The sequence below is a fragment of the Pavona decussata genome, unplaced genomic scaffold, assembly GCF_977016875.1.
Source record: "Pavona decussata unplaced genomic scaffold, jaPavDecu1.1 SCAFFOLD_36, whole genome shotgun sequence".
Classification (NCBI taxonomy): domain Eukaryota; kingdom Metazoa; phylum Cnidaria; class Anthozoa; order Scleractinia; family Agariciidae; genus Pavona; species Pavona decussata.
In genome coordinates, this window is record NW_028145458.1 from 111,066 (window position 1) to 138,047 (window position 26,982).

Sequence of the window (26,982 nt, forward strand, 5' to 3'; positions counted from 1 at the left end):
TAAAAAATAGTCATAACACGAGTAATGTCCTTTTTAAAACAAAAAATAATTAATTGAAAAATGACAAATATGTAACGAATGGTGAGATTAGAACAATTCAACCTGTTACAGGTTATAAACTGCCGTCAGAAACCTTTGAAACATTACGAAACTCCATTGTTTATGCACAATTTAACTTTTTGAAGGGACTTGGTGTATAAACACAACGAAATCTTACCAACACACGTGACTCCATCTCCAGAGTATCCCGTATGACACGTGCAGTAGAATGATCCTTTGGTGTTGGTACAGTTGGCGTCCGCGTGACAGTTGTGTGTTCCAGATGTACACTCATTGATATCTTAAAGAAATACAAGACTCAAATCATCAGTTTCTGTTTTTTAATTAATAATGAATTCCTAAAACTGAGAAAAAACTCTCTACTTGTCTCATTGTTTTTATTCACAGAGTACACCTTTTTCAAGATCTAATTTCCTCAGCCAGTTGTTATGGTGCATTGAATTGGGTTAAGAGTGAGTGTTTGTGTTTTGACTGTTTTGAGTAACATACATAACAAACGTTTACCCGTGCAATGTTCTCCCAAGCCAGAGTATCCCACCAGACATGTGCAGTAGTAGGATCCTTTGGTGTTTGTACAATTAGCGTCATCGTGGCAAATGTGAGCCAAGTGCTTATACCCAGAGGATAATCCAGACGGTCGACATTCGTCAACATCTATAACAAACGTAAATTCACAAATGAACTTAAACATGACGCGTAAAGTTATTTACAATTTGGTCGAGTTTGAAGAGTGTTTAAATGGTTAGAAGGGGTTGTGGTTACAAATTCCTTTACGTCAGTTCAAAGATCGAAGTACTTGATTGGGTGCTATAAGTCAAGCTACTTGGAAGGACAATTCGAAGTTTTTGCATACCAGTAGAACAATAACAAAGACTCTATATCGTGACGCCTAAAAAGAAATCCTGACAATCTAGTTCAGTTTATAAATCTGCCGTTGTCTTAGCAGCAATATACACATCGATGACACCTGATTAAGGGACACGAAAGAATCACATAACCTACCTACACACGTGACTCCATCTCCAGAGTATCCTGTATGACACGCGCACTGGAATGACCCTTTGGTGTTAGTACAGTTGGCATCAGCATCGCAGTTGTGGGCAAGATCACGATAATCAATGGGTATCTTATCGGGAAAACATTCGTCCACATCTAGAATAAAGGAAGAATTGTGACCAGCAAGTTAATTAGTATATATTTACACAAGTCATCAGTTGTTTGTTTGTGTATATCTGTGTGGGACAGTAGAAGGATCATCCTTCGAATGTTTTAGTGAGACTGCTACCTTTTAATGTCATCATATCAATATTTACAATCATTATAAATTGATGTGTACGGCATTGGATAAACCAGAAACAGGAAATATTTAAAGGGCCCTAGTCAGCCAAACCTTTGTTTTTGTTTATATGCGAGAGTTTGGCTATTATATTTTATTCGGAGCATGTCGAAATGGACGAAATCACTGTGAAACTACTAAAGATAGTGAAACATAATTTGAGGAACACAACTTACACTGAGTTAAGCAATAAGATTTCGCTTCACCATGCAATATCAATAATTTCGACGCCATCGAAAATGGCGGAGGCTGACTAGGGTCCTTTAACACAACAATCATGTTTTTTATTGATTTCCAACACTAGGGACAATTTGTACGTTATGACCAGCTTTTACAAAGTAAGGGTTTATTGATGGTCAAAAGACGTATTTTTACCAATACACGTGACTCCATCTCCAGAATATCCCGTATGACACGTGCAGTAGAATGATCCTTTGGTGTTTGAGCAGTTGGCGTCAGCGTGGCAATTGTGAGCAAGGTGACGATATCCTTCAGATATGTGATCAGGAAAGCACTCGTTCACATCTGAAAGTGAACAGTGTCAACTTTAATTGAAGACTGTCTGGATTGATCATGAGCAAAATGAGTTCACTAGGAAAATGGATTGAGCCTTACCACTGTTAGTTTCTGTTTCACATTTTCATGTAGAATGTCATTCAAAGTTCCTCACTTACCGACACATGTGACTCCATCTCCTGAGTATCCCGTATGACACGTGCAGTAGAATGATCCTTTGGTGTTGGTACAGTTGGCGTCAGCGTGACAATTGTCCTTGTCTGTGATGCATTCTTCAATGTCTGGAATGCAGGTTTATCGTTATTTTGGTTTTGAATGTTGTAACCGTCGTCGACATAAGAACTCTTCAGTTACATGTCATAGAACAAGAAGTCGGTCAACCTTGTATTTTACCGTTGTGTTTTTCTATTTGTTAGTATCCCGTCTGAAAGAGTGAATAATTCGTCAAAACTAAAAAAATAGGAAAAGATCAAATATTAATCATATGGATCAGGAGTTTCGGGCCTTGCAGAAAACCTGAATTATTTACGTTTAACTATGTTGCTGTTTGGTGAGATCTTTTGACTCATTTGGTGACTGTTGTTGTAAACGTCGGCAATATGAGATATTTTAAAGATATGAAATAAAATAGAGATACCTCTGACGACATGCGGATGAGTCCTTTATCACCATCACCTACCTACACAATCGACTCCATTACCAGAATAACCATTAAGGCACGTGCAGTAGAATGATCCTTTGGTATTTGAACAGTTTGCATCAGCATGACAGTTGTGAGCAAGATCACGATATTTATTAGGTATCTGATCAGGGAAACACTCATCCACATCTAAAAGAAAAGCGAACAACAAAACACTTCGTTATTAGCATCACTGCAAGAAGAATGTGGGAAGATAAACTTACACTGTTATACTAGCTTCATTTATTTCAGTTGTGGGTACTGTATTCAAATATTTCACTAAATGTCTTTCCAAGGTTTATTCGAAGGAAGAAGTTATTTTCCTACTGCTCATCGTTGCATAGTTTAATTGTTTTTTGTCTTGTGTATCAACATTCCTTTCCTTTCAAAAAGAATCTATTACCTGAACAAATGACACCATCTCCAGAGTATCCCGTATGACATGTGCAGTAGAACGATCCTTTGGTGTTGGTGCAGTTGGCGTCGTCAGAACAATTGTGGGCATAATGGCTGTGATGAGCCGCTAGATTTTTATCATCGCACTCGGTTATATCTTTTAAAGAAATGTAAAACAGGAGTTAGTGCCACTCATATGGCACCGCCTTCAACCCAAGAAAATCAACTGCTCCCAGGGGACCACTCACCAACACATGTAACTCCGTCTCCAGAGTACCCCGTATGACACGTGCAATAAAACGATCCTTTGGTGTTGGTACAGTTGGCATCAGCGTGGCAGTTGTGAGTACCTGACGTGCATTCATCAATATCTAGAACGGGAAATAAACAACGAATTCTTGTAAGAAACAATAGCTAAGTTGGCGTTTCTAGGAATGGAAATACTGGGTTAAGATGTTGTATTGGTTCGCGTGATAAGCATTATGGTGCGTAAAACGTTCGAAATGCATGTTTTCATTTAACGTTTGAGTAGATCACAAAATTGATTAGATTGGTGTCCTATCTCAATTTGTCTTGTTGCTAATATAAATTAAAAGATGTTGCCTAACTTGCAGTCGTCCCTGAGAAAAAATAATGCTGTGCTCCTGCTTTGATTTGCACCCCTCAAAGGACTTTAATTAGACTAGTAGTAATCAAAAATTAGGGAGTTCGTTCAATGATCTCGATTTCAGGCTCTCTCTCCTTTGCCAAGTTGGTGATGATGTCATCCGCCCCTGCAAAATCTGCAGGGGATGCCAGATACACGTCCCAAGATTCATTCATTCGTTGCTTGTCCCATACAATCTCGACTAGAAACTGTATTAAGAGTGTGTTCTTTCTACGTCGAACGCAATACTTTCCTAGTTAATGTAGTTTTGCAATTCTCAACTGTAAATATAAATTCTAAATATTTGGTTAGTTTTGTATTGACAGCTCTAGCGAATATAGTTCTCTAATACCTAGGAGATATTTCGCTTTAGATCTCAAATTTAAAGATAGTTTTTACCGTTACAATCTTTTCCATTTCCAACATAGCCCTGTTGGCAGCCACAGTTGTAAGATCCTTTGGTGTTTTTGCAGTTGGCATCAGCATCACAAAGGTTGACCAAGTGCCGGTGGTCACTGGATAATCCAGATGGATCGCATTCGTTGATGTCTGTTAACAAAGAATAGTATTGGTGAAAGGAGTAAGTTCTGTTTTTCTTCCCAAAATATGGTGCGTTTAAGGATTTTGTTTACCTTTTTCATTATTTTTTAAGTTATTTCCATTTTGAATAGTTTGTTTCGCTTCCCGAAACATGCTTTGAAATCAAATTCAGTTGTTCGAATAAGCTTTTAAAAAAGCTAACGTCATGTGAAAGAATAATTACCAACACACGTGACTCCGTCTCCAGAGTAACCAATATGACACGCACAGAAGAAAGATCCTTTGGTGTTGCTACAGTTGGCATCAGCGTGACAGTTGTGTGCAAGATGACGATATTCATGAGAAATTTGACCAGGAAGGCACTCGTTAACATCTGAGGCAAGAAAAACAAAGGACAGAAATCACTCTGTTTTCTTATTACTTTATGTACCTTCGTTGTTCTCTTCTTGCTTTAAACATTAATATAACATTAAAATTATTCTTCCTGTTGCTTGTGTTGCGTCGGGTAATGGAGAATTTTCAACGTGTTTAAGGCAACAGAATTGTACCAGATGCCAGTGTGGCGGTGATTTCCTGGCTCAATTACGTTACTGCAAGAAAAGTAGTTTACTCACACCTACCTACACACGTGACTCCATCTCCAGAGTATCCCGTATGACAGGTGCAAAAGAAAGATCCTTTGTTGTTGGTACAGTTGGCATCAGCATGGCAATTGTGAGCAAGATGACGATAATCATCTGATATCTGGTCAGGGAGGCACTCGTTTACATCTGCATTTAACAATTGAAACATTACAATAAGACACCTTTGTTTGAAACAAGTTCAGTGAATAGAGCTCGACACATCTGAATTAAGATGAAGGTTAATGAAAGATGTTACTGGTATTTTCTAAGCTGAGGTAAAAGAAAGCCTCGTAATTTGTTTATTTACCGACACACGCGACTCCGTCTCCAGAGTATCCCGTATGACAGGTGCAGTTGAAAGATCCTTTGGTGTTGGTACAGTTGGCGTCAACATGGCAGTTGTGTGCTCCAGTAGCACATTCCTCTATGTCTGAAAATATGAAGAGAACGGAAAAGTATATCATATCTTTTTTAAAGAGCTTTTTTTGCTCCTCAAAAGTAAATGGAAGTAGACGAATTTCACGACATTCATTTGTCTAGTCGAGTTGAGATTTGCATGCGTGTCCATTCCGCTAATCCTGTCACGGATGGAAAGAAAACAAAGTAGTTAAAAGGTATTTTAATCCAGCCTGGGAATCTACAGGTACTCATATGTAGGTATTGCTGTGAAGGTAAATTTGTTTCCTTGCTCAAAGCGTACTTATAGTACCTTTAGTACCGTAGCACGATATTTCGATGGAAGCCGTAGAAAATAACGTTTGTCCAGTAGGCATGTTTAGGTTCGAAGGTTGTTGTAGTAAAAGTGTAAGGTCGTGTTCCATTCAAATATCATTCAAAGTTTGTTTTCTCGACAAGTCACAGCGGTGCTTAATTTCCTTATTAACAAATCGTCAAGGGCGTGATGCCATAAGATATCATCCAGAAAATTGATATCTTATGATGTCCCTTATTGGCAGGTCTATTATTGGCAAGTTTTTTTTTTTTTTTTTACCGCAAGCCATATATGGTAAAACGTTTACTCAACATCTCGGATTTGGATCAGGAGTTCTCTGGCTTTAAGAAAGTAAGATTTCCTTGTACCTGTCTGTTTACGTACCCACACACGTAATTCCATTACCAGAATAACCATTTAAACAAGTGCAGTAGAAAGATCCTTTTGTGTTACTACAGTTGGCATCAACGTTGCAGTTGTGAGCAAGATGACGATATGCACCAGGTATTTGATCAGGGAGACATTCGTTTACATCTAAAGAGCAAAATAAATATGTCAATATAAATGATGTAGAGTGCAAGAACACTCATAAAAGAAAGATTATACGTTTTCCAGGTTCATGCCTTCCATCTATCCTATTGTGGAACAAACATTAAGCTATTTCTTTTCGTTTTCTAAGAACTCAAATTTTCTAACTCGCCTGCCAATGAAATCGTCTGAACTCAAATTCTATTTGCTCTTTCAAGAAATCTCTTAAGACGAAAATTATTACATAAATATGAACAATATTAAATCTACCGGGTATCTTTTAGCTTCTTTGTTTGAAATCGACTTTACGCCTTGTGATTAATTGTAATCATACTCTAATCATACTTAGTTTGGGGATACCTTACCACACATAAATTTTCTAGTTTATTGTAGGCCTCTTTGTCACCTTTTCTTTACATTTTTGTATACATAATCGATTTATTGTAAAATAGGTGAAAAGTGAACTAATTTCCTACCAACACAATCAACACCGTTTCCAGAGTATCCTGTATGACATGTGCAGTAGAATGATCCTTTGGTGTTGGTACAATTGGCATCAGTATGACAGTTGTGAGAATAATTGCTGTGATGCGGCAATAGGCCTTTCGTGTCACATTCAATTATATCTGAATTAACAGAATATAGCAAGAATTACTGAAGAATTATACATGTCACAACGTTTACCTTATGCAAAGATATTTCTAAAAGTCATTTAAAGAAAAGACGACATATCCCCACCTTCACATATGACACCATCTCCAGAGTATCCCGTATGACACGTGCAGTAGAATGATCCCTTGGTGTTGGTGCAGTTGGCATCAGTGTGACAGTTGTGTGCTCCAGATGTACACTCATCAACATCTATAAAACACAAGGTCATTGCTACAATGAATAAATGCACGGACAAACGAACGAACAAAAGAACAAACAAACGAAGGAACGAGTGAATGAATAATCACTTTGTGCTTACTGAAAACATAGTAAATTAAAGAAAATAGTTTAAGGAATTTAGAGAAAAATTTCTACACAATTCGATTTCAGTGAAAGGTGGTTGTCCAGTTCATTATTTAGTTAGTGTGTAAAACTCGGATGGAAATACCATGATACTAATAGATCTGGTGAACAAGAAAACGCCATGCAAAAGTCCAGTGCTGCAGACACTAGAACACCCTCCCTTTTAAATTGCCCTAAGACTTCGTTTATTCGTATGTGTATTGCTAGTCGACAGAGGTGGTGAATTTTTTATAGTAAGGATTGTTTGACTGTTTTTCATACTATCAGGGCTTTGGCTTTGGTTCATTAAACATGTGTTCTTCCTTTACAGGTTTTCTTAAAAAACTTCACACTTAGGCTAGTTTCGGTACATTCCTTGTTTCATTTTCTAGCTCTTTCAATATAGACCCTGTTCGGTGCCTTTAGGTGTAGTAACACCGAAGAGAAAGTGTTATTAAAAACTACACCTGTTATCATTAGAACCTACCCTCACATATGATTCCATTTCCTACATAGCCCTCCTGGCAGACGCAATTATACGATCCTTTGGTGTTGGTACAGTTGGCATCCTCATGACAAATGTTGGACAGGTGTTGATATTTGGATGATAATCCAGATGGGTCGCATTCGTTTATATCTGTTAATAAGGAACAAATAGATCGTGACTGGCTCAACTGCACATCGCTCACAAAACTTAATGTACAAAATAAACAGAAAACAAAACCACAAATTAAACATTTACCAACACACGTGGCTCCATCTCCAGAGTATCCGGTATGACACGTGCAGTAAAAAGATCCTTTGGTGTTGGAACAGTTGGCATCAGCGTGGCAGTTATGAGTAAGATAACTGTACTCATTAGATATCTGATGTGGAAAACACTCATCGACATCTAAAATAAAAGGAATACAGCATATGACATCTCAATCGTACTAAGGTAAAACACACTTTGCTTTAACGAATCATATGAGGAACACCATTAGGTTGCTCGGACATTCCATTTCTGCCACTTTATAATCCGTATTATTTTCTAAAGCGACCCACTCGTTGGGCACAGTATACGAAGAAAATAGTAACATATCCTGAGACAAACACGCTGCGAAAAAATATCATGACCAATGAAACCTGGCTTTGAAGGTTTGTCTGTAAATGATACCCCGATAACCAGAAACCTTCCATTAGCAGAACGGCGTGAGTATTAAAACTGTAACGGGAAGCCTCTATCAACAATGGAGGCGAAGACAATGACGAAAATAATTTAACGCTAGCTAATTGAAAACAAGCCGATGTATGTACTAAACATATTGACCTTAATTTGGAAACATACCAACACACGTGACTCCATTTCCAGAGTATCCCGTATGACACGTGCAGTAGAATGAACCTTTGGTGTTGGTACAGTTGGCATCAGCGTGGCAGTTATGGGCAAGATGACGATAATCATCTGATATCTGTCCAGGAAAACATTCGTTCACATCTAAAAGTGATAAATGATTGGAGGAAAACATCATCACCTCGAACGTTGACATTAATTCTATAATAACGTTTTTACATCAGCTGACCTATAAGTGTCTGTGCCTTTATAGCGAAAGTCAGGATTTCAAATCTTATTCAAGAGAGTAATGTTCTTTACAGAAGCTTTTCTGGTTGCACTCGGAGCGTTTCTATAGAGTATATGTAAGTAATAGTAATAGTCTTTATTCTTACTGACAAAAACTCATGTCAATAGCTACAATCTGGAAAATAAAGAAAGCTAACGAACAATATTAAAATATAGAAGCTTTATTTATATTCTATAACTGTAGACTCTGCTCTGCTTGTGTGTTTGTTACATCCTAAAAACTGTTAGCTTAGGAGTGACTTTCTTTAGTAGAACTAGTAGGTCGCAAGTAAACGTGGTGGTAATTTATTAATTGCATTAACTTAAGGACAGATTGCTTACCAACACACGTGACTCCATCTCCCGAATATCCCGTATGACACGTGCAATAGAATGATCCTTTGGTATTAGTGCAGTTGGCGTCGGTATGGCAGTTGTCTTTTTCTGTGGCACATTCCACGATGTCTAAAATACAAGTACATCACTACTTGGACTTTGACCTGGTCTTACCCTCTACCGCGATAAAAATACAAACATTCACACTAGTAATCTCCACTTCTCTTAAATCTTAACCTCCGCGCTTAAAACTTGATATTCCTTAACACCCTTTACTTACAAAACTGATAACAAGTTTTCTATTATGTGTCTAGGTATCCCGGCAGCGATAAATTTCCATTATTTGATGATCGATGTTTTGAACATTTTTTTTTTGATAAGTAAACCAAAAATCTATCTTCATTGATAGAGAGTCATATTTTAAGCTTTTGTCGATGAATGCCTTTCTTAAAGATTACGGGATGAATGAAATGGCACTCGTACACAGTTGACCTTTCATTTTCCATCTACCACGCCATTTTAAAGCGTAACACGTAAAATGGAAAATGAAATATCAGAGACAAGAATTCTAGTAACAGTACATAATAAAACTGAAGGAGGAAGAATGAATATTGGCGTGGGTTCACTATTAAACCTTGGCAAGAGAGAATGATTGAGCCTCCTGATAACAACAAATAAAGGACAAGAACAGCTGAAACAGAATTTCTGTCACTGTTGTTTTCATTCAAAGTATCTATATAAGTGGTATTGTGTCAAATTTGGCGCACTGCCCAGTGTTAAAGTGGAGAAGGCATCAAGGTGACTGGGAACACTCAAAATATAATGAAAATATAAGGTTACATTTCCAAGTTGAAATTTATTTATGAAAAGTTTTTTTTTTTTTTGTAACTTTTACATTCTATCGCAGGGGTTTTAACTTAAGGCCAAACAGCATTCAAGAAAGTAGAATTAACCGTACGCTCATGAGAAAGAGTATATATTGACGAAAAGATATGTTTGATTTCTAATGTCTTGAACAAATATCTGATAACTAAGGATTTGGAAAATAGTCTAAAAAAAGCTAGCAAGAATACAAGTATGATTAGTTAAAACTTAGAAAAAACGAGTCACCCTCACCAATCCACCTTTGCCTTCTCTCTTTTTATTATGTACTGTACATGGGCTTTAACAGCATGGATCAGGAGTTCCTTTGATTGTAGAATATGTCATTCTACGTTTGATATGCTTGTTTGGAACGTATACCTTTCATGGCCACAGCATAATTTCTGATAATGGCGCATGGCATCTAAAAATCGGCGCTGTTTTGTTACAGAGGAGCAAAATGAAATATTTTAAGATCATTTACTTTTTTACAAAGGTGATGATTTAGTGATATCTCTCGTGCCACGACTTGCGTCCTTTTTTGAAATCACCTACCTACACAATCCACTCCATTACCAGAATAACCATTTAAACAAGTACAGTAGAATGATCCTTTGGTGTTGGTACAGTTGGCGTCAGTATGACAGTTGTGAGCAAGACCACGATATTCAGCTGGTATCAGTTTGGGAAAACATTCATTCACATCTAAAACGAAATGCGCACAAAATGCTTAATTATTAACTATTGTAATATGCTTGTTCGAAGAAAAATCCAAAGAATCATTGTTATTAATAGAAGTGCTCTATTTAAACTTTGTTGAACTGGCCGATTTGCAGACTTTCCATCATACGTTCAGTAAGTTTTATAAATGAATAATACCTGCACAAATAACTCCATCTCCAGAGTATCCCCTATGACACGTGCAATAAAACGATCCTTTGGTGTTGGTGCAGTTGGCGTCAGCATGGCAGTTGTGGGCATATTTGCTGTGATGGGGAGCTAGGTTTTTATCATCACACTCTGTTATATCTTTGACAAATGAAAACGGCAATAATTACAATGGAGGACCAAATCTAATTTGTTAAATGCAGTTTACATCTAAAAACATTGTCTTCACATATATAACATCAAGGCAGTCGTGCAGTAACGTGATGAGTTGATAATAGTGCAACTTACCAACACACGTGACTCCATCCCCCGAGTATCCCGTATGACAGGTACAATAGAATGATCCCTTGGTGTTGGTACAGTTGGCATCAGCATGGCAGTTATGTGTTCCAGCTGAACATTCATCGATATCTACATCGCAAAAAAGTACGTTACGAGCCAAAAGTGGCTGGAACTTGTTTTAAGAAACGGCTTTATACTTGCTTAAGAAGTAAAATTAGCGTTATGGATACTCTTAATGATGTTCCATCTCTATCTTCAATATATTGAAATCGATGATAGTTGTAGTTTTAACCAACGATACCTGTAGTAAAATCTTGAATATTCCTATACGTGTCCTACATTCTGATCAGGCATACGCCATGGATTCGTCATTTCATTGACTTCGTAAATCGGCAGCAGGAAGGGCAACTGTTAAGGGTGTCAATTTTCATGTAAAACCCAGTTGAGCTGAGGACGTTTTTTACTACTCGTTGTCTTCCTTAAAACTTTTCTTCGTTCCAATAAAAGACACGTTTTACAACAAATTCAATATAACCTTTAGGAGAATCCTGTAAATATAACATTGATATGCTAAAATCCGCTGGGCTTAAAGCCGCCAGAAACAACGGGTTGCATAGAAAGGCATTGGAAAAATGACTATTGGCAACCTCAAACTAATCGTATTTGGATAGTTTCTGGTGCCGAAAAATTCTCATACCCAAAGCATCTTTTGAAAACTATGAATCAGCTCCACAAAAACCCTTGGGAGAGTCCATGGAGTGATCTTCACAACCTTTCTAGATGCTATTCCGTTATTGAGATAGAGAGGCAGTGTCGACTGAGTTTATCAATCTCTTGCACTACTCTTGCAATGTCCAGGGCGTCACAGACGATGTTGTAAAACAACTTTCGTTTTGTGTCCTACCATTACAATCTCTTCCATGTCCAGAGTATCCCACCAGACATGTGCAGTAATAGGATCCTTTGGTGTTTGTACAGTTGGCGTCATCGTGACAAATATGAGCCAAGTGCTTGTACTCAGAGGACAATCCAGACGGGTGACATTCGTTGATATCTGAAGGGATAAATAAAATAAATATTAAGAACGTATAGAAAATGTATCGTGATTTGAGTAATTAAGCGAATTCGAGGACGTCGACCTTATGCTCATTTCGTTTCAATCACGAGAACCTGAGAAATTCATTTGTTTAGTAATACTGATTTATTACGACCATTAACAAATTCGTCAGTTTCTAAAGAATAAAAAATGAAATCATTTACTACCTCTTGATCTTGAAAATGAAAACCTTGTCTCCTGGTTACTGAGATATCGTTGCTAAATTATCGTCCCCGTAATACGCCAATTTCGATGTATTAAAATTCTAACTTGGCTCTGAGGCTGAGGCGAATAATAATGAAAAAAATCAAACCTGAACCCCAATGAAATTTCTTTCGTTTTGTTTTTCTAAATAAGAATTTTAGACCTTTTAGAGGGTGGACACATAATTTAAGAACATCTCGTAATTACCAACACATGTGACTCCGTCTCCTGAGTATCCCGTGTGACACGTACAGTAGAATGATCCTTTGGTGTTTGAGCAGTTGGCATCAGTGTGGCAATTGTGAGCAAGATGACGATATTCGTTGGATATTTGATCGGGTAAACATTCATCCACATCTAAGATGGAAAAAGTGGAGACATGATACGTTGAACAAGATCTCCTGATTAGTAGCGCGTAGCTTTTTGGTGTTATTTCTAAACTAACTTTATAGCAAAAACACAGTGTGTGGGTTGTACCTATAGGGATCAGCATTCCGTTCGCGTTTCGTTTATACATAATAAAGTTTTTGCTTATTATAAATACCTAATTAGTTTATTTAAGTTTCGTTTCAAAACGTTTAAAGCTCAAAAGAGAAACCCACGTACCAACACACATGACTCCATCTCCAGAATATCCTGTTTGACAAGTGCAGTAGAAGGACCCTTTGGTATTTGAACAGTTAGCATCAGTGTGACAGTTATGAGCAAGAGGGCGGTACTCGTTAGACATCTTATCTGGAAAACACTCATCGACATCTGAAAAAATAAAGAGGAAAGACTGTCACACAATTCCGCGGACATGAAGTTCACCTAAATTTTTTTTATTTTTTTTTAATGGAATTCGTTTCTTAAGTCATCGAGTTAAAAATAGAAGTTGTATGATGATTCCAACGGCTATACCGGATGGGACTTTTTTTTCGTCTGTGATGGGTCTCACCATGCTTTTTGTGCCACGTGGTTCATAACGCACACATCTATATTTAACTCACCTGCACACGTGACGCCGTCTCCAGAGTATCCCGTGTGGCACGTGCAGAAGAATGACCCTTTGGTGTTGGTACAATTAGAATCACTGTGACAGTTGTCTTTCTCTGTGGCACATTCCTCGATGTCTAGAATGGGAGAGCGTAATTTTCTATTTGGCACTGTTTTATTTTGTTACCTAAGCAAGACCAGGTTTGTGATCTCAACTCTGATCTGTAAACTCTGTCGCAAGTCTCAGTAACGCTAAACAAAACTGAATGTAATGCCAGATTCGCCTGATTCCGTTTGAAAATTGCAAATGATGACAGCACGGAAGCACAGAAGGCAAATAACTACCGTCGCTAATCTTTTCAGCTCACAAAGAAAGCCATAGTTCCTGTGCGAATAAGATGGAAACTTGGCTCCTATACAAATTTTCGAAACCTTTTTGTTTTCAAGATGCGTCATAGAACGAAATGCCCTTGCTAACGCTCCTTGAGGGGAATAGAGACTCCACTGCTACGCTGACAGTCCAATTGAGATTCCACAAGTTCAGTTCATGTCGATACGCATGTAACCGTGACTGCATTTCTGTTGGTAACTACCTTGAAGGGATGCCTTCCTAGTATTGACTTGTTTTACAAAAAAAAATAATAACTGATTTGCTTTAATGAAGCCATTTTGTTCATCAGTTGTAAATGACTTCAAAAATTTGGTTTTATAAACCGTGTTTCCAAAACAGGTTTATCAACCTTCGTAAATGTATAGTCATGGGAATATCAAGAAATATGGATCAGGAGTTTCATGCTTTAAATGTACGAGAAAAATATAAATATTTTCTTGGATCAGTGGAGGCACAAGGTTGCACTCATAGCAGCATGTTATATGAATGATGGTTGGACAATAAGTACAGCTGTTACATTTAATTTTGAATTTCTGCATGTATAGAAAACCCATCAATACTGCTAAACGAACTCCTTACGTCAAGACGGCCTTGCAAATGAGGCGAGATATAATACTAAAATTCCAGAGTAAACTAATGTATTCGCCCCTTGTCAAGTTATAAGGTTAAAATTAAACTGAGTTGAAATTCAAAACTAAACAAATCTACCACATTAATAGCCACAATTAAGTTAGAATGGTATTTTTTAAGTTGTAGCACGACCCCACAAGCTATTGCGTTGAAACTCATCGTGTATAAATGAAAGTTATGGTATGATATGGTAGATAGATGATATTGAACCCATTGGGAACTTTAACCCCACTGATGCGAAACATCTTTTCGTTTCTCATATCTCAGTTTAGAATCAGCCATACCCAATGGCATATGAAAATCAGCAGATAAACACAAACCATTAGAAAGTAGAAATACAGATTGAAGTCGATTGTATGGAAGAAATTGAGACAGTTTTCAGAACCGCGCGGTACACTTTGAAGCTAAAGGTTGGCAGAGTACCCCCGGCCACCTACCTACACAATCCACACCATTACCAGAATAACCATTTAAACACGTGCAGTAGAAAGATCCTTTGGTGTTGGTACAGTTGGCATCAGCGGGGCAATTGTGAGCAAGATGATGATATTTGTCAGGTATCTGATCAGGAAAACACTCGTCCACATCTGAAAGGAACAGTTCAAGATTATTATTAGTTATTCACACTTAAGAATACAAATAAAATATCTCAATACCTGAGCAGAGAACTCCGTCGCCAGAGTACCCCGTATGACACGTGCAGTAGAACGATCCTTTGGTGTTGGTACAGTTGGCATCCGCGTGACAATTGTGGGCATAATTGCTGTGGTGTGGCGCTAGGCTTTTGTCATCACACTCAGTGATATCTTAAGAAAAGAAGAAAAAGGGTATTGCTTATGACCTTCTACTCCGTCATATTTTTGAGCAAATAAATTTGCTGTTAAGTAGAGCGAGTGTTTCCATAATACCAGTGCGAGTAACAGTAATATGTAAATATCCCTTAGAAGTGCCGGTCGTCTAATCGACATTTTAATGACTCTTAATTGTTATCCAAAGGAGGGCAAGAAAACTCTCGCACCAGCTTGTGAAGTAGGTGAAGGCCTGCCGATAGTGTTCTCTAGTGAAAAAATGCACAGATGGTCTGATCTCCTTAATCTATTTATCACTGAACCATAAGACAATCTAAGGTAGAAGACGTTTCGCTACTCCGGCAGACTAAGCAATTGCCTTTCTATGATCTTAATGTTAGTTACTTTAATTGTACGATGAACTAATTAATAATTCAAGTGCCCCTAGAATTTTCCCTGCTAAGAAGTATTGATGTGGACTGAAAAACACAACTACGAAGTTCTTTAGGTGCTACCAAACGCTAAAACATTATATGAATTACGTTAAAATTGTCCCTTAACGAGGTTGCACATTTCAACGGAAGCCGATACACTTACCCACGCACGTGACTCCATCTCCAGAGTATCCCGTATGACACCTGCAATGAAACGATCCCTTGGTGTTGGTACAGTTAGAATCAGCATGGCAGTTGTGTGTCCCTGATGCACACTCATCGATATCTTGATGAAAATAAACATAAAATTCAAGTTTTTGCTAGATAAATAAGTTTATTTCTTTAATTACTTATACTTTCTCCAATGGCAGGTAAAAAGACAAGACGACGGTGTGTCCCTTGATAGGCCTATTTACCCAACCCATTCCCAAAGGAAGCCCAACCCACAGTTTAGATAAAAAGATTTGATAATCAATAGCACGCCCGCATAAGATTGATGTGGCGGCATTTGAGACAGAATGAATGAAATCTTAGCTTTTGCGAAAAATTATTTTCTATGCTGTTCAATCTCGAATTTTGTTGGGGGAATTTTTGTCGAAATCGGTCAGAATCTCCGATTTTTGAACATGCACGAGTAAATGCCATCACTTGTGTACTTTATTTCATTTCCGATCAAGTAGTTTATTTGTTGCAAACCCTGTCATAACTATTCCAGTCCCCTGGCACAGTTCTGTCAGCCTGTTGACTAACGGTTTAAAAATTGTAGGTGCCTTTGCTCCCTTTAAATGCTTACAACACAAATGTCATTCTAAGAACGTTACCTGTGCAATTTTGCCCTTCTCCAGAGTATCCCTCACGACATGTACAGTGATAAGAACCTTTGGTGTTTGTACAGTTAGCATCATCGTGGCAAATGTGAGCCAAGTGCTTGTACTCAGAGGATAAACCAGATGGGTTGCATTCGTTGACATCTGTGGAAAAGATTAAGCGATATTTAAACTTACGTGGCAGGTTAAATTCTTGGTTGAAGAGTATAGGTACCAGTCTACAGTTTCGATCCAGGTTGAAGTAAAACATTTGAAAACGATAAAACTCGGTTTTTTTGTGTGAGAGGAAAGAGCAAATCTAGCTAAGAACGAGGAAAAGCAAGCGATAATAAATTCATCCAATCTGAACTCAATCCCTGGTCTGCTTGGTGTATAATTATCTTCTCCAGCATTTACCATGTCCAACATTCGTGGTATGTACAGCAGTATGTATATGAAGATAAATCTTGCATTTAACGTACCCTTCCAAATGGATTCCAAATCAGTCAACTTAATCAAGTGATGAAGGATCCTTACTTAGCCACGTGCCATCATCTCGATTGTATCAGTGAAGACGCTTATATCACTCAGTTTAAAACAAAGTAGATATGATTACATACCCACACAAGTGACTCCATCTCCAGAGTATCCCGTATGACACGAGCAGTAGAACGATCCTTTAGTATTCGAACAGTTGGCATGGGCATGACAGTTGTGAGCAAGATAACTGTAGTCATCGGAAATTTGATCAGGGAAACACTCGTCCACATCTAGGATAAGAAAAATAATATTGCGGTTTTATGACGAAATCAGCAACCAATGAATAACTTGTTTGAAATCGCTATAAAAAAGGAGTACTAGTAAAAACTGTAGAAACGGAATTTAATTAGAAGTGGTTATTTAAAAATTACCGTTTTCCACCCACAATATAAGTTAGGTCGTACGTGAATTTGCATTTAAGGACGTCAGCACCTCAGCTGAGCGGAATCACTATTTTCTCGCTCGCACGCACGCTTTGGCTTCAATAAAACCATTAAATTTTGGGCTGATCCACTCAAAAACGTTGGTGTTCATATTCGTCCATATTATTTATTATTATAAGTTTCGCTATGTCATATTTTATAATAGATGACAACATTTAACAAACTTATAACGGCTAATCCATATAAACCAGAATGACGAACACTTCTTGGAGAGACAGGTACGAATAATTCGGTAAACTAAATATTTTTTATCGCAACTGAATGCTCACCGACACAGTTGACTCCATCTCCAGAGTACCCTATCTGACACGTGCAGTAGAATGAGCCCTTTGTGTTGGTACAGTTGGCGTCAGCGTGACAGTTGTCTGTGGCTATCGTGCATTCTTCGATGTCTAAAATAAATTCATCATATTCACTTTTATAGAAACACACATTTATCTTCTGTGGCTCAGTTTAAAGCAATTTTGTGATGAAGCTTAAAAAGGAAGGTAGGGTAAGTGTCCTGTGCGTGTCTTGAACCATATAGAAGTGTAAATCATAATTCTTTAAGTTATTTTGACTGAATATTGATCCATTTTTCGGACGAAAGATATTCCGATATCAGTGGAAGTTATAAATATTTTCTTTTGAGGAAAGTCAAGAAAATTAATGACAACCTCTTAAGTGTTTTCAGTAGGATCGTTTCCTATAAGAGGAAATTGTTAGCTGGATTGGAAGTTGAAAGATAAAGTGAGAAGATGTTTGAAGCTTACCCTCGCAAATGACTCCATTTCCAGAGTACCCCGTATGACACTTGCAGTAGAATGATCCTTTGGTGTTGCTACAGTTGGCATCAGCATGACAGTTATCTATGTTCGTGGCGCATTCTTCAATGTCTGAAATAAAAGGGCTATTTACCTGAATGCAGATCATTTTAACATATTGTCGAATATTGAAATGAATATTCGACTTTCATACCCATTGTAATATGTTACACGAACAAACAAGTAAACAAACAAATAAACAGAAAGGTCAGCTGCTATTCCAATTAGAAAACACAGTTATTATAGATCGTTACTCATGCTAGTATTTGACCATTTGTTATTGGAGCGTGGTAAGAACAAAAGGAAAGGGGGAGAGGGGTGGGGTAAAGACATACATGGAACGATAACTTGTTCTGTACGTGGTGCAATCAGCTGTGTCTAGGTCGATTTAACGTAATAAGGATAGATAATCTTTACATCATAGACAATAGTGATTGGTTATCATTCGTTCATTGTCTGTCAAGTTATTCGAGTCTCAAAGATAGTCCGCTCGAGTGCTTTTTTTATCAAAACTCATCGCTACCAGTGCAGCTCTTTTGCTCCACTTCTTCCGTTTGCTCTTCACACTCTAACCAAGGAAATAAGCCCTGGATGTAAGGATAATAATAAAATACCGTCTTTTAAGATAGTTCATGCATGGATCAGGAGTTTCCCTAAATTAAATCGCAAACATTCGTCCCATTCTTACCTATACAGGAGACACCATCCCCTGAATATCCAGTAAGACACATGCAATAAAACGACCCTTTAGTATTGACGCAGTTAGCGTCAACATGGCAGTTGTCTATTTTGTTTTCACATTCTTGTATATCTAGACAGAAATAAAGATGACAGTAATGTCAGCAAGATGAACGTCAGGTTTTTATGAATGACATGTTGGTTTACCCATTTTTTGTACTTATATTCTTTAAGCTTGCGCTGAAATTTGGTAGTTGAATAGTGTAGACGAGATTTGATACCTTCATTTAAAGAGGGTTACTCCTTTAGTATTTACATGTATGGTAAAAACTGATATCACTAGAGGCCCTACCAATTAAATAAAAAACAATAATGACAAAATAAATAGAGTAAGTTAAGGTAAAATACATAATATAGAAAGAAACAAAATTGCTCTAAAAACACTGTAAATTACGGTTACAAGCTATACATCCATGATAACAAAATGCCTTTTTCGTACATTCCATTTACAGACGACAGTTTGAGGTGGTTGCTTTGCCTTGTTCTTCTACTTGAAATGTTTCTATTATATTTAAAATAATCCTACTGACAAGAGTCACAACAAGACTCTCAATTCTATCACGTTTCAACATGTGAGAAGACCTGTCGGAAGGTAGGTGCCTGTGCCTAAGCGCGCGTGGAAAACTATCACCTAATATCAGGAAAAACAGAAATGTAGAAAACGTATTCCACAGACTCTCTTTATTGTCAAACAAAGTTGTAGTCTAACTTTTTGAAAAGCATTTCGTTTACCTGCGCAAGTAATCCCATCTCCGGAATACCCGTGAAGACAGGTGCAGAAGAATGACCCGTTGGTGTTGGTGCAGTTGCCGTCCTCGTGACAATTGTGAGCATATTTGCTGTGCTGGAGTGCTAAGCGGTCCTCGCGGCATTCATTGATATCTGTTTGTTTAATATACAAAAGCATAAACTGAATTATTTGACGTTATGTTTTAAATGATGGCTAATGTCGACAAACAAGTACAGTAATGCACAATAAACGATGACAACTTTTCCTAGTTTAAGGGGTCTTAGCTTATGAAATAATGATTAATTAGTTTCTTTCTTACACAAAGAGAAAAGATGTCTTCGTTCGGAAAAATCCAAAGCCAGATCTTAAGATCCGTTTTCATGTTTTACATGTTACGTTATTTACTTATTGATTGATTGATTGATTGATTGATTGGTTGATTGATTGATTGATTGATTGATTGATTGATTGATTGATTGATTGATTGATTGATTGATTGATTGATTGATTGATTGATTTATTGAGCGGTGGGGGACGGTGAAAATAGGTCTCAAATTCAACAAATCCGTCTTTGGAAAGGATTTTGTGGATTAATCTAAATCCGGGTTTCTTGAAACTCATTTCTTTGGGAACTCCCAAAATGGAATTAGCAAATTGTAGTGCTGTTAAACAGCGGTGTGTATTCGAAATTTTAGGTGCGCGTATTTTCCCTGGAACGTCGTGGGCGTCATTTTCTAACTTGTTTCGACAATTACAAAGAAATTAAATTAACTTCGTTTTCCAGCTTTATTGGTCAATTAATAAATAACAATAAACTACAAACGAACAAGAGAGTTTTAATAAATAAATGTGAAGTAAAGTAGAGACCAGAAGGGTTAGCGCGAACGGGATATCAGTACCCATGCGAGGCGCAACCCCAACCATCTTGTTCATCTTGACTGGGGATCGAAAAGTAAATCGTCTTTTAACTTATTTCTGCACGAAACTCGAAAGACCTGTTTTCTCACCTAAAATGGCCCTTTAGTCCCTTTTCAGCAGAGATTCCCATTTCTGCATGTAGTTATGGTCATAGCAACGAATTTCTGTTGGAATATCTTGTTTGTTTTGAAAAATGAAAATCCAAAAGATCTGCATCACTTGAATTTTTCCAAACACCCAACGTCATTTCACAAAATTAGTAATTAATCATATAGTGGTCGTTTATCATTTATCATTGTGACTTAAGATTCATGTTTATTCATGATATTGATTCATGTTACACCACTCACCAACACATGTGACTCCATCTCCGGAGTATCACGTATGACACGTACAATAAAACGATCCTTTGGTGTTGGTGCAGTTGGAAACAACGTGGCAGTTGTGAGCAAGATGGCGATATTCATTTGAAATTTGATCAGGGAAACACTCGTTCACGTCTGAAACCAGCAAACCAAATAGTTAAGAAGTTTTTCTCCTTGTGTTGGTGAAGTTCTCCAACACCTCCCCCCACCCCCCACCTGAACTGCACAGGAGAAGGCAACTCATCCGCTCGTTTCAGGACTCATATGATAGCTGCGTTGTAGCTTCGTCAACGTAAAACAATCCAAGTTCTTAAATTTTAAGGCATTTTCGTCAAGTATAGTCTTTAAGGAATTACGAGGTGTAAAAGATGTAGAAAAAAATAAAATGTGTTATCACGACTATGAGGAGGGAAATCATTTCTTTACATTCTAGGAGGATAAATTAAACTGGTCTTGCGTGTGTTATTTATGAGACTATGGATAAAAAAAAAAAAATTTTGAAACGGTGTATTTTCTCTACAACTCATCAATAATCCATAAAGAGAAAACAAAGGAAATCACTACTGTGAAGGAGGTTTGGAAATGCGATCTTAATTATCATAACATTTGGTGAACTTCTGCTTTGAATTTCTCAACGAAATATTTATGATTTGAGAAGTTAGATATCAAACACTCGAAAGAGTGTTTCCTCCTATTTCCAAACACCTCGAGGTTGGTTAAAAAAAAAACTCGGCTGCGCCTCGTTTTTCCAACCTACTTCTTGGCGTTTGGAAATCGGGTGAAACACTCTTCCTCGTGTTTGATAGATTAAATTAAATCGGCAACTTTACACATTTGGGTTTCTTATTTCTGGTTCAGACTCTTTATCTAAGGTTCTTACAACCATGCCAGTAAACTTCTTTTAATGTTCTTCGATTGACCAATTTCGATATATTAAATTTCGTACTTAGCTACGAGGCTTGGGGGAATAAAACAACAAAATTGCATTGAGGTTCAGGGATGAATAATTTATTTATTTTGTTTTATTCCCTGAAGCCTCGCAGCCAAGCTAGAATTTTAATATATCAAATTTAGACTATTGTTATTACTCACCATTGCACGTGATGCCATTTCCTGAGTAACCATAGTAACACGAGCAGAAGAATGAGCCCTTGGTGTTGGTACAGTTGCCGTCGACGTGACAGTTGTCCGTATTTGTGGCGCATTCTTCAATGTCTTTATTGGTGTCAATGATGCATTCATTAAAAAAGACAACAACAAACAAAATTTGTATTGTTTATCCTGTAAATCTAATTAAAATATAAATTTTCTTAACAAAATGCCAAAGGGAACGCCTCTTTATTCAAAGGTGACCGGGGGAAGGTTGGTCGACGGATTTGTCGCGCGCATTAATTAACGACATTATTTTAGCCCATAATTACAGACTGGTTTTAGACATTTATTGGCCTACCGCTTTGGCAATTAACATTTCAATCGTATATATATAATGCTTTTTCTCCCGTTTGTCGATGCAAGGAATTTCCACTTTACCATTTTTTATTGTAGTTTTTCACTCTTAAACCAAATTGGACTTTGATTCTTTTATTAATTTACATTCCAAAGGAAAAAATCCGGGTTCACCAGCAACCTTAACTAAATTGTCGTTGGGTACCAGACCACCTCCTCCCACTCTTCCTAAATAAAGAACGTTTTCTTTTATATTTTCGTGGGAAGCTTACATAATGAACACCGCCACCTTGCTTCAAAAACGATATTTTGTCAAATTTGTGAATGGTACTTGACTTTTGAAGCTCAAATGGACTTGGGTGGCACCAAAGTCTTTGTTGATCACAGTGAGCCCGCAATAGTGGAGAAAGAATAATTAACACAATTATCAACTTCGCTAGTCTTCTTTTGTATCCAGCTAGAGAAACAGTACAGAAGTCGCGTGCTGGACTGTTGTGTGTGCGAAGTGACCTGAAGTGAAATCCATTTGAAAGCAAAGAAAGAAAACTACAGACAAGGAAAAGCGTATGAAATTTTTGTGGCGCTGCCTCCTCGAGTATACCCTACGTCGACCATGTTCTTGCGATTTTTCCACTTTTCCTTATGTTAGAATGAGTAGAAGGCTTCTTATAGGCCAAAATGATCAAATCGTTATTTTATTCTACGATAAAACGGTAACGCAACGGGCAGAAACTTTTTAGCTGCAGGTAATAAAAGAGCTTGTTTTGGGGAGCAGCTTTTCCAGGGTGCAAATGCCACTGAATGATTAATTCAGCTATGTATTGAGAATAATTAATGAAGGAATTACGATTGTTGTGCCTCGTTTGAGTGTGAGTCTAACACAATGAGAGTGTGAGCTTAACTGAATTGGACTCTGTCTACGGCAGAAACACAAACTATGGGAATTTGTGAAACAAATTTGAAAAAAATTAATAATTACCTACACACGTGACTCCATCGCCCGAATACCCCGTATGACAAGTGCAGTCGAATGATCCTTTGGTATTGGTACAGTTAGCATCGGGATGACAGTTGTCAACAACCGTACCACACTCTTGAATATCTGTAGGTAAAAGAGGGAAATAGAATAACAGAGCTTTGGATCATCACAGTAACTATAAACTTGCAACTTGCAAGTGACTCAGTGTTGCTGTCTATACCTATCTTCTTCTGCCGTTTAGCAAACGAGAAAAAAAATAACACGAGGTAACACAGTCAGCCAAATACGTGAGCACAAGTTTGCATTAAGTTTACTTGCATGGGGACCGTGAAATTCTAAAAAAGTGTATCAGCCAAGTGATCCAGAAGTGCAGAATTCCTGAGATCCTCGTTTAATCTTGTGCTAGAAGTCTTACTTCAGTGGTCAGGTGCAAAGTGGATCAGGAGCAAACGCAAACATAAGCGAGTAACGAAGAGAAAATCGGATGTGGAATTGTTAATACACAGTGCATTTATTTACCTTGATCATGGATGTGTGGCTTGGGGATGAATGAGCACAACACAACAAGCAATGTATGGTGTATGTTACGAGTGAGAGTTCAGTTAAAAAACCTTTACTCAAAGCGTTGCTTTTCAACCTGCAAGTCTGTTAGAGATTAGAACACACACCTCTTGTTAGTATGTTAGTAGTGATGCTATTTAACGGAAAGCCTCAAAACTGAAAGGAACATTTGCATTCACTATTGCTAATTACATCAGTGATAACAGTTATTAATAATTTGATTAATTTTTAATAATTTTCTCTGGATCCTAGAGGATTTATCTTGATAAATTTGATGCATGTTCACGTGTCAAATGTTGTTGAATTCACCTCACTATTAACGTTCTTACATACCTCCCTTGCCATGTTGTTACACCAATACGAGCTGATCACTTCTTGATGCCAATGTAATCTTTTTGCGTTTCTATACATTGGCCTACAAGATATAGAAGAAAACATTCATAACTACATAAATAAAATTAAACCAGATGACGTCAAATTGGACTGTTGACTCATTTTTTTATACAGGCTTACACCAATTTTATTCCACTCAATCAATTAATAATTTTCATAAAACTTCTTGTAACTGCCATCTCTCTAGAATAGGTAGTAAATTCTGACAATGAGCTTGCAGTTGATTGAGAATGAACTAGCTTATATTTCAGTCCATAATTTCGTTCGTAACTTTTCTTTCTAACACTCACCCTACAGGCCTCCAGGATGGTTCGACTGTTTGTTGCTGTTTGCAAGACAACCTCCATTTCCAACGGATTGTTAACACAGGCGAAAGAACCAGGCCGGAAATTTAAAATTACAGGAAAGAGGGTTTTATCAATTTTAGCTCTAAAATTAAGAGCAAATCAAACAGAGAACAAGTACCAACAAAGTAGAAACTTACCGACACATGGCACCTTGAAGCTAAATTCTGCTGAAAGTGTTAGTATGACAAAGTGATTGAATCAATAAACTACTTTGGGTGGTGTGCGAGTAACTCCTGATCCATATTGTGTTTGCTGAATAAGACATTGTACACTTTCTTTCAATCGATTATTAGGGCTCCACAGAACTCGAGTCGCTTTCTAAATCTCGATTGGTGAGTGTCAAGCAATGTCGTATTGCAACAAACATATGTTCTTAAAACCATGCAGTTTAAAGTCTTATCTAATGCTGCATTCTTACCGGTACATGAAACTCCATTTCCAGTGTAACCAATGTCGCAAGTACAGTAATAAGAGCCCTTGGTGTTAGTGCAATTTCCATCGCCATGGCAGTCGTGCAGATCAAGAGAACATTCATCTATGTCTAAAAATTGCACCAGGACACATTCATTGTTTAAGACTGCTTTCTACTTTAGCTCTTTGATTATTTCAAACAGCTTGTGGCTATTGTTTCCTTTTTGTACCGTTTATTTCCTTTTTCTAGTATGCCTTAGGTACTGTTGGGGAAGGAAATGCTGGCGGTTGGACGTTATTGCTGTTTTTACTACGCAATTTCGTCTGTAAAGATCACTGAGAAAAAGTCAAACACAGAGCACTGTTATATAAGCCTGGAAAACTTTGTCCCATGGACAATATTTACCATTATATTGTTGGCATATATTTTTTTCGTTGATAAATGAGAAACAGGACGAAAAATACTTAGGAAAGCGATTTCTCTTGGAGTTAAAATGTTGCTAGGGGGAATGGGGAGTTTACATTTTAAAGAGTTACAAATTCAGACGCAAGAAAATTCAAAAGACTTAAAACAAAGAATCAGCTATTTTATTAGTGTAGGTGAAACGTGAGGGATTTTGTTTTTTGAAAGGTTGGTTTGGGGTCTCTATAGTACCTGAACACGTGACTCCATTTCCACTGTAGCCCTCGTGGCATGTGCAGACATAAGACCCATTCGTGTTTGTACAATTGGCGTCAGCGTGACAGTTATCTGTTCCTTGATTACATTCATCTATATCTGCAATTATTAATTAGAAGGTTTTACTGAAAATGTCTGTGCTACTGTCAATATTGGATTCTTTAAGTGAGTATTAGTTTCACGTAACGAAACTCAGAAAAAGGAACAACCAAACTTTTTGTAAAGGTGGATACCTAACGTCTTTATTTGCTTTGAAATATTGCCATGGTGACGATGAACTGGAGACTGATGGTATTAAAGACGAATGAAAAGCAAATTTTCCACACTGTCTCAGTTTAGTTTTCGCTAATAGAGGTTCACAGTGCGATAAGGATGATGCACTTTCAAAAATAACTTAGTTGTCAGGTTTTCTGGGTGGGCCAATCCAAGACGATAGTCATCAAACATCGCTAGGTCTCCGTGCATTACCTGAACAGAGCACGCCATTTCCGCTATAGCCATTTTTACACTCACACTGAAAAGAGCCATCAGTGTTGATACAATTACCATCTGCATGACAGTTATGAGTGTTTACACTACATTCATCAATATCTGCATGTTAAAAACACAGAAAATAGGTTAATAATCTCATTGTTCAATCGACAGTGACAACGATTTCTCAGTTAACTCTTTTAGAACTGTGAACAGCCAGCTGGTTTGCTCACAGCCAGTTAGCAAAATTTATAGTGCCTAGGTAAAAATCAGTTAACTTTGTTTCAATAAAGAGTTTTTACAGATACAGTTGTACAAGGATACTGAAATTTGATGTCCAAGAGGGCAAACTGTTAGTGTTGTGAAGAAAACTTGCAGGCAACCTTCCTAAGTCATTTTTCGTAGTCCGGGTATTAAATATTATTTATTTATTTATTTATTTTATTTATAAACTTCGCCAGAGGAGAAAAAAAACAACATGAAAAACCTCTATTCGAGAAAAATCGATTTGTTTGGGCATTCACAGAAACCAATATTACAACGTCAGACAAAGAAACTACACATATAAATCGTAAGATGCTGCTTGTCATAGACAGGCAACTTGCCTACACCCCAAACCTGAATAAATTCGGACTCCTTAGTTTGAGGGTAAAGAAATAATGAGAAAAAACCTGTGCAGTTAACTCCATCTCCTGTGTAAACCGATACACATGTACAGCGGTATGATCCGTGAGTATTGTCGCAGCTGGCGTTTTGATGGCAGTTGTGCTTGTGAGCCAAATCACTGGTCTGACACTCATCAATGTCTGAAATATTTCAAAAAGACCGGGTACGTTCA

At 37.5% G+C, this 26,982-nt stretch overlaps 1 protein-coding gene across 3 annotated transcripts in view; it reads right to left on the reverse strand.

Annotated features, from left to right (window-relative positions):
- LOC146484177 (uncharacterized) overlaps window positions 1-26,982 on the reverse strand; it is an 81,238-nt gene that overhangs the window by 50,945 nt on the left and 3,311 nt on the right. Inside the window, exons 5-41 of one of the 3 annotated variants that reach the window (XM_085104990.1) lie at window positions 26,816-26,950; window positions 26,142-26,264; window positions 25,650-25,772; window positions 25,002-25,124; window positions 18,056-18,178; window positions 17,573-17,695; window positions 16,941-17,090; window positions 16,336-16,485; window positions 15,678-15,800; window positions 14,949-15,098; window positions 14,730-14,879; window positions 13,286-13,408; window positions 12,903-13,052; window positions 12,504-12,653; window positions 11,901-12,050; window positions 11,003-11,125; window positions 10,706-10,855; window positions 10,382-10,531; window positions 8,972-9,094; window positions 8,357-8,506; window positions 7,772-7,921; window positions 7,517-7,666; window positions 6,775-6,897; window positions 6,513-6,662; window positions 5,893-6,042; window positions 5,104-5,226; window positions 4,794-4,943; window positions 4,397-4,546; window positions 4,033-4,182; window positions 3,236-3,358; window positions 2,995-3,144; window positions 2,592-2,741; window positions 2,071-2,193; window positions 1,772-1,921; window positions 1,063-1,212; window positions 565-714; window positions 218-340 (exon numbers count right to left, since the gene is read on the reverse strand). In XM_085104990.1, the coding sequence (XP_084961116.1) occupies window positions 218-340; window positions 565-714; window positions 1,063-1,212; window positions 1,772-1,921; window positions 2,071-2,193; window positions 2,592-2,741; window positions 2,995-3,144; window positions 3,236-3,358; window positions 4,033-4,182; window positions 4,397-4,546; window positions 4,794-4,943; window positions 5,104-5,226; window positions 5,893-6,042; window positions 6,513-6,662; window positions 6,775-6,897; window positions 7,517-7,666; window positions 7,772-7,921; window positions 8,357-8,506; window positions 8,972-9,094; window positions 10,382-10,531; window positions 10,706-10,855; window positions 11,003-11,125; window positions 11,901-12,050; window positions 12,504-12,653; window positions 12,903-13,052; window positions 13,286-13,408; window positions 14,730-14,879; window positions 14,949-15,098; window positions 15,678-15,800; window positions 16,336-16,485; window positions 16,941-17,090; window positions 17,573-17,695; window positions 18,056-18,178; window positions 25,002-25,124; window positions 25,650-25,772; window positions 26,142-26,264; window positions 26,816-26,950 (5,157 nt within the window). The remainder of the gene's footprint in view (window positions 1-217; window positions 341-564; window positions 715-1,062; window positions 1,213-1,771; window positions 1,922-2,070; window positions 2,194-2,591; window positions 2,742-2,994; window positions 3,145-3,235; window positions 3,359-4,032; window positions 4,183-4,396; window positions 4,547-4,793; window positions 4,944-5,103; window positions 5,227-5,892; window positions 6,043-6,512; window positions 6,663-6,774; window positions 6,898-7,516; window positions 7,667-7,771; window positions 7,922-8,356; window positions 8,507-8,971; window positions 9,095-10,381; window positions 10,532-10,705; window positions 10,856-11,002; window positions 11,126-11,900; window positions 12,051-12,503; window positions 12,654-12,902; window positions 13,053-13,285; window positions 13,409-14,729; window positions 14,880-14,948; window positions 15,099-15,677; window positions 15,801-16,335; window positions 16,486-16,940; window positions 17,091-17,572; window positions 17,696-18,055; window positions 18,179-25,001; window positions 25,125-25,649; window positions 25,773-26,141; window positions 26,265-26,815; window positions 26,951-26,982) is intronic. The other 2 variants (XM_085104991.1, XM_085104992.1) reach the window with 2 other exon arrangements.